This window comes from Microtus oregoni, unplaced genomic scaffold (genome assembly GCF_018167655.1).
Source record: "Microtus oregoni isolate MIOR12 unplaced genomic scaffold, Mior012 000004F_ref0000308, whole genome shotgun sequence".
In the NCBI taxonomy this organism is placed as follows: Eukaryota; Metazoa; Chordata; class Mammalia; order Rodentia; family Cricetidae; genus Microtus; species Microtus oregoni.
Window position 1 is genome coordinate 17777342 of NW_024543063.1, and position 6426 is coordinate 17783767.

Sequence of the window (6426 nt, forward strand, 5' to 3'; positions counted from 1 at the left end):
GCGCATGTGCCATGCGTGTATATCCACATACACACAACATACATGTGTGGATAAACCTCGGTCACAGCGATTACAAGCAGAATGACTGCACCGCAGTAAAGAGAGGTGAATAAAATATAAGTAAATATAAAAGCAGCACAAGCTGTTTGTGGTATAAATAAATCACAAGTCATCTCTGAAGTGTGACTCCTATTTGGGACTTGACATAGCTCACAGAAACCAAAAGCAGTGTGGCATCAAAATCTAGTTTTTTGGGGGTGTCATAGCCATAGGGACTAAAGTCTTCTCTCTCCAAAGGATTGCAACAGTCCTCAGTGAGTCTTTGGGGAGTCTTATTAAAAAGCTCAGAAACAGAGGTTGGGAAAGAGGCTCAATGGTTAGAGCAGCAGAGGACCAGTGTTAGACTCCCACTGTCCCCATGGTGACCCCCAATGGCTTCTCACACCTCCATAGGCACCAGGATCACACAGGCTGCAGAGACATACATGCATCCACACACATCTTTTACAAAATAGGAACATTCCTTTAAAAGAAAAGAAGCCCAGAAGTACACAAAGTGCTCATCTTAAGCAACCACACTCTCAAGTATGAGTTACTTCTCATTCAAAACATGCAGCTGGGACCTGGCTGGGAATGTGCATGCAAGGCAAAGAAAGGCTGTGCGAATAGCTTGGAGCATTTCCACCATGAAATAAAATTGCACCAAAACCAGTGTGGCTGATTTTCTACAAACACTTCCTATTTTTATTAAGACAACATAGACATCTAACACACCATATTGTGGTTCCTAAATTGTAGCCGCGCTACTTAGGGATGGCCAATAAATTACTTTGTTCATGTGATAGATATAAATGCTTCATTCGATTTCAGTTAATAACATGGTGTCAGGGCATCATGCAGACTACACAATACACAAGGAAAAATGACACACCCCCAAGAGACATCTCTGATTTTTTTCAAACCATGAAAACTATCTCCTTCCAATTTCCAAAAGAAGGAACATTTGTTTCCATACAAAATACACTTAGATCCATGTTTTTCTTTGGAAAAGGCAGCTATACCATGTCAAGTACGCACTCACAAATCATTCCCGTTAGTCTCAGAATCAGGTAGACATGTATATTCCCCCATCAGGTGTGGACATTTCAATGATTTCCATGACAGCAAAAAGCCAAACTCAAGATATGATAAATGTACAATATCTCGATAATCATTAGAGACAGAGGCTCTTTTGAGTTTCATCTTTGGGCATTAGTCTGTGTTTTCATAGAGTTGAAAGTTGTTTCACAGTATAAAATCTTGAATGAATTACTAACACTCCTTGATTTTTCGGCTTCTGGTTCTGAAATGCATTTGAATGAGAGGTAACAGAGAAATGAAGCCGTTCAAAACGGCTTCCAGAGATCTCAATGTGCAAAACTTCCAAATCTACATATTCAAAAATAAATTATTTTTAAGTGAAATGGGGGGAGGAGGGTCACAGGAAAAGGGAAAACCTATAGTTTATACTCTGAGCAAATAGCTTTCATTATCTTCCAGGTGGGGGCAACAGTCAGTCAGTTTTGAGAGAAAGGAGGTCAAGTTCTTTAAGCTCCCTGAGTCGAGTCCGGTTACAGAAGATGAAAATGACTTTCCTGGCAGTAGCAATGTGAATAAAACAACCGCAAGCCTCCAGGAGATGGGACTTCTGGGCTCGGCTCCAGCCACCAGGCGGAAAGCAACGGATCACCAACTAGTACGTGCCAGCTTGAGGGAGAACAGAGATGGCCTGGACCGCACACGCACGCGCGCTGAGCACCTGCCCAGCATAGCTCAGAAGCCGACTAGTGCTAAGTCGGTCCAGACGTTCACCCCTCTGTGTGCAGAGTCGGCTGTTCGACAGTTTCTCCCCTCCGGGGATCTTTGAGACGCAGAAAGGTCATTTGCATTTACAATGCAGTCAGTCTTCCATTAGGCAATTCAAGTCCAATGGCGCTAGAGGCAATCCGCTTTCGGCACCTTCCCAGATTTTGGGAAGGGACAGCCACACACTCTGGTCAGGGTGAGCTGGCACATAAAGCAGAGATCTGGGTAAAAGACCCGCCCTCCCATACACACACCGGCATCCCTCTTGCCCAGTGAAGTAGGGAACAGAAAGATGGGAAACTGAGGCGGGAAGCTGAGGCTCGGTATTGGCCCATGGTCACAGACGAAGTTGGTGGGGAGCAGAAACCCCAGCGCACTGAGGTCCTCTGAGACCAGAAGCAAGGTCCTCTGGGGCCTCTCAGGGTAGGCAATGCACGGGGAGCCGGGCGTGTCGCCCCCTCTACCTGTCGCTCCTCCTGCCGGGAGCTGCAGCTGCCCGTGCCCTGGAGCCACTCCCGCCGCTTGCTGCCGGGCCCGCGGCCGCCCCCTCGGGCCGATACTTGAGCCAGCAGATGATCCAGGTGACCACCACCGAGAAGAGTGCCAGGATGCTAGCCACTGACAGACAGATGGGTCCTACGGGCGAGGGCGAGGGCGATCCTCCGGGAGCTGGGGCGGGACCAGAGGACGAACCGCTGCCCGGGGGTCCCCCACCCCCGCCGCCGCCGCCGTAGTGGTTGACGAAGATGAGACCGGTGAACAGCAGCACCACCATGGAAAGGAAGGAGAAGACCACGCAGACGCAGCCGGCGGTGAGCGCTGCACGCTTGCAGTTCTGACAGCTCTCGTAGGCTCCCGGGGCGCGGAGGCCTGGGCGGCCGCGAGGCCCGGGGGCGGTGTCCTCCGCGGGTGGTGGCGCCAGCTGCTGCGGCTGCGGGGTGGGGGCTGGCGGCGAGGCAGCGGTGGGCGCGGGGCGGCGGGAGGCCAGAGGCGGGAGCCGGTCCTGGGGTAGCGGATCGTGCGCGGCGCGCAAAGCCAGCGGGAAGGCCTCTGCGAGCTTGGTGTTGTTGGGCAGGCCGTGCACGCGGCTGTCCGGCAGCGGCGTGCGGTGGCGGCACACTGGGCACGCGATGGCGCCGGGCGGGCCCTGCCAGGGTGGCGGGCGCGGCGCGCGCTCAGGGGCCGCGCTGGAGGCGGCGGCGCGGAGCTGCAGCTGGCTCAAGCACTCCTGGCAGAAGGTGTGCAGGCATGCCAGCAGCTTGGGGGCGCGCCTGTCCGCGTCGAAGTAGTTGTAGCAGATTTTGCACTCGTAGTCCTCGAGAAGAGGGAGGCTGGGGGCGGTCGCCGAGGTGTCCCGGACTGCGAGGTCCCCATCGTCGCGAGCTCCCGCCGTAGTACCCCCAACTCCCTCCCGGCTCCCGGGGCTGCTGCTCCGGCTCTGGGTGCTGCCGCCGCTGTCGTTCGCAAGCGCTGCCATGGCATGATCCGCCCCTCATTGGGGGCTAGGTCAGGCGTCTTCCTCCCCCTGCGTTGCAGCCCCGGCTCCGGGCGGGGAGGAGGCGCTTCTGCCTCCCCCCTCTGACTGCTGTCGCCTGGCGGGGGAGGTAACCGCTGGCTGCTGCGCCCCCGCCCGGCCCTCCGGTCCACCCACCCCACCCCACCCCAGTGTGGATGCTCTGGTCCTTCCCGGTCCCTGACCGAGGTACCCCTAATCCTCTCCACCCAGGTCTCCAGACAGCTTTCTGTATCGATTTATGTTGGACTTAAAAGTAAGGTAAAGATGGGTTTGGGGGATGTTGCAGAAAAACATTTGGGGATGCAGTTGCTTAAGGCTGTTCCTTTTTGCCTGTACACACAGCCGCTAAAGATGCTGTGGTACCGGGACCCGCTTTTTCTGTTTTCCTCTTCCTCGACATTACTCCTCCCACCTCTCCTTTTTTTAAAACCTGGTTTTAAAAACCAGTCTGGGGTTAGGTCCCGGGAGAAGTCGCCTCTCCCCCTACCAGCAAGAGCTCACCGTGATGTCATGCAGGACCCGCACAGGAAGGGGAAGCGGCGGCCTCTCAGCCTGGTAGAGGCGGTTCCTTCCCCCAGCTGAAAATCGTGATCTCACGTCTCAGTCCAAGGGCGAAAGCCAATAATCCCCAAGCCATTTACGCTTTGCGCTTTTATTAGCAGGGCCCAGGCAGACGTGTTCATCTCAGAGTGGAAGAGGAGAAGGGCATTTTCCCTCCACCGTTTGGAGGAAATTTGGGAACCGGGCAATACCCCTTTCCTCTTCCGAAAGGTTGCTTCTTGAGTTTAAGGAGAGGAGACTGATTCCGAGCAGAGTGCAGCTCTACCCATCTGAAGTCAATAGCGAAGCACCCAGATTGTGACAACCATAACAATCCCCTGAGGACGAAACCATCCCTGGCTGTGGACCTTCAGACACATCTCTAAGTGAGATTTGAAACAGATTTGCTCTAAGTGAGATCTGAAGCAGATCTTCCAGCTCTTATCTAGAGTATGCAAATGACATCCCCAAGGTATTTATCACATTGTGCCCATGTTTCTTGTGTAGGTCATGGTAGTTTAGGTCCCAAAATGGAGCAGTCTTTGAAAGACACGGTTATAACTTTTTGCCAATGCTTTCTATAAATAGTTACAGATTTTGGTTAACAATAACTAAATATATTGTGCTTGGATAGCTAATATTTTTGTTTTGATTTGGGCAGACAGTATCCCACATTCTAACTCAGGCTATCCTAGAACTCATAGGTGGCAAACACAGCAATTCTCCTGTTTCAGTTTCCCAAGTATTGGAATCACAGGCATGAGTCAACACAACCAGTCTGGATAATGTTTTCAAAGGAACCCAACACCTCAATTATTTTATAACTTGGGGACAGATGTTAATTCCTAGGACTCATAAAATGTCTTATAAGGATTTCCTTGGTGCCACAAAGAGGGTTGGCGATACCTGGAGAGTGTTAGGTAGGCCATAGACACTAGATCTAGTGGACCACAATACCCAGCGACCAGCCATGCTACCTGCAAGAGTAAACATGGAAACTTGGTCATTCTGGGAACCTGACTTTCCCTAGAAGGAAAAATGTGTTGAATTGAGTAATTGTTTGTTCATTTTTCAAGACAAAATTTTTCTGTGTAGCTTTGGAGCCTGTCCTAGAACTCTCTCTGTAGACCAGGCTGGCCTTGAACTCACAGAGATCTTCCTGCCTCTGTGAATTGGGCCTTAAGTTGGCCAGGAGTAGCTCAGTATTCATTCTGGGATTTGAATGGCCTTTACCGGAACCCTGCTCATATCTTGAACATATCAGATACTGGATGCTGGATTACTTAAGTTTTGAGGACCAAGTAAATGGGAAACAGTCATGCTCTCCAATGATGTTTTGTCTATGGTCCCTCCCTCGGCCATCCAAACAATCTTCTAGTTTGAGAAGTCTCTGTCTTGACAAAAGATTAGGGATGTTCATTCACAGAACAGGTGCCTTGGCAGTTCTGAGCCCAGGTTCCAGGTCTGTCTTTCACCCTTAGTGTATTTCCAGGCTACCTTTTCTGTGCCTTGGTTTCCTAAACCAAAATTAGGATGAAAGTACATCACTGCATCCTTATTTATTGCACATTGTAAGGATCAGATGTGCTATATATGTAACATAAAATCGTAGGCTCCAGCCTCCGGTAGCACTTATCGTTATTTATGTTCGGGTTCCAGTATCTGATCTAGGGATCCTCACAGATGTCCCTGGGATCCAGACCAAGGTGGAGCAGCCAAAGGAGATGAGGCAGTTGTCACCCAGCTCTTCTGACACTCGAAGATGAGACACAGGTAGCAGCGGTTCCTATGAAGTCAGCCCTGCCCTACAGATCTGTCAGCTGTAATAAACAAAGCCCTTCATAAAACCTCAGGGCCAAGTGGAATCTCACTGTTCACATCAGAGGGATAGATGTCTAGGTAGATAAAGCTACTCAGAAGCAAGTATTAAATCATTCCATCAAATAGCTGACATTTTAAAATAGAAATTGGGCCGATTGGATTCAGCATTTGCCCAGGTCCTGTTTCAGAAGACACTGGAACTGGTGAGGATGCCTGGCCTCTGGCAACCAAGAATTCAATGGAAGAGTCCAAGAAAACAGGACAGCCGACTGTGCTGTGACTATCCTAGAGGAGACACTAAGACAGAAAAGGGGCACGGGTAACAAAACTAGGAATTTTTGAATAAAGTGTCGATTTTAGTGAGCAATAATGTATCAATACTGGGCTTTTGATTATGATAAATGTAGAACATTAATGTAAGGTACAAATAACCAGAAACTAGATGTGGTGATTTTGACCATACCTAGGAATCTCTGCAAGTTTCTGTAAATCTAAAACTATTATAAATGTAAGTTTAATTTTCATCATATATATTTCTAGAATTGTGTTTGTTGGCTTTACAGTACTGTAACAAAATTCCTGAGATAAGCAAATTATAAAGGAAAAAGGTTTGCCTTGGTTTTTAGTATGGGAGACTTTGGGTCACTGGCCTGTTGCTTTTTTTGAGCCTGTGTTGACTCTTCTCTCTGCAGTGGGTGGCATTA

General features: G+C 49.8%; 1 protein-coding gene across 1 annotated transcript; it reads right to left on the reverse strand.

Moving 5' to 3' along the window:
* Positions 1-724: 724 nt before the first annotated feature.
* On the reverse strand, positions 725-3454 carry LOC121447220 (E3 ubiquitin-protein ligase RNF183-like). The gene has a single exon (XM_041650350.1). It carries the CDS (start codon positions 3320-3322, stop codon positions 2306-2308), a length of 1017 nt encoding a protein of 338 aa, XP_041506284.1. The 5' UTR covers positions 3323-3454; the 3' UTR covers positions 725-2305.
* Positions 3455-6426: the final 2972 nt, after the last annotated feature.

Coding starts and splice junctions, on each gene's coding strand:
- LOC121447220 (XM_041650350.1), bottom strand. CDS start 3,322: ATGGCAGCGCTTGCGAACGACAGCGGCGGCAGCACCCAGAGCCGGAGC.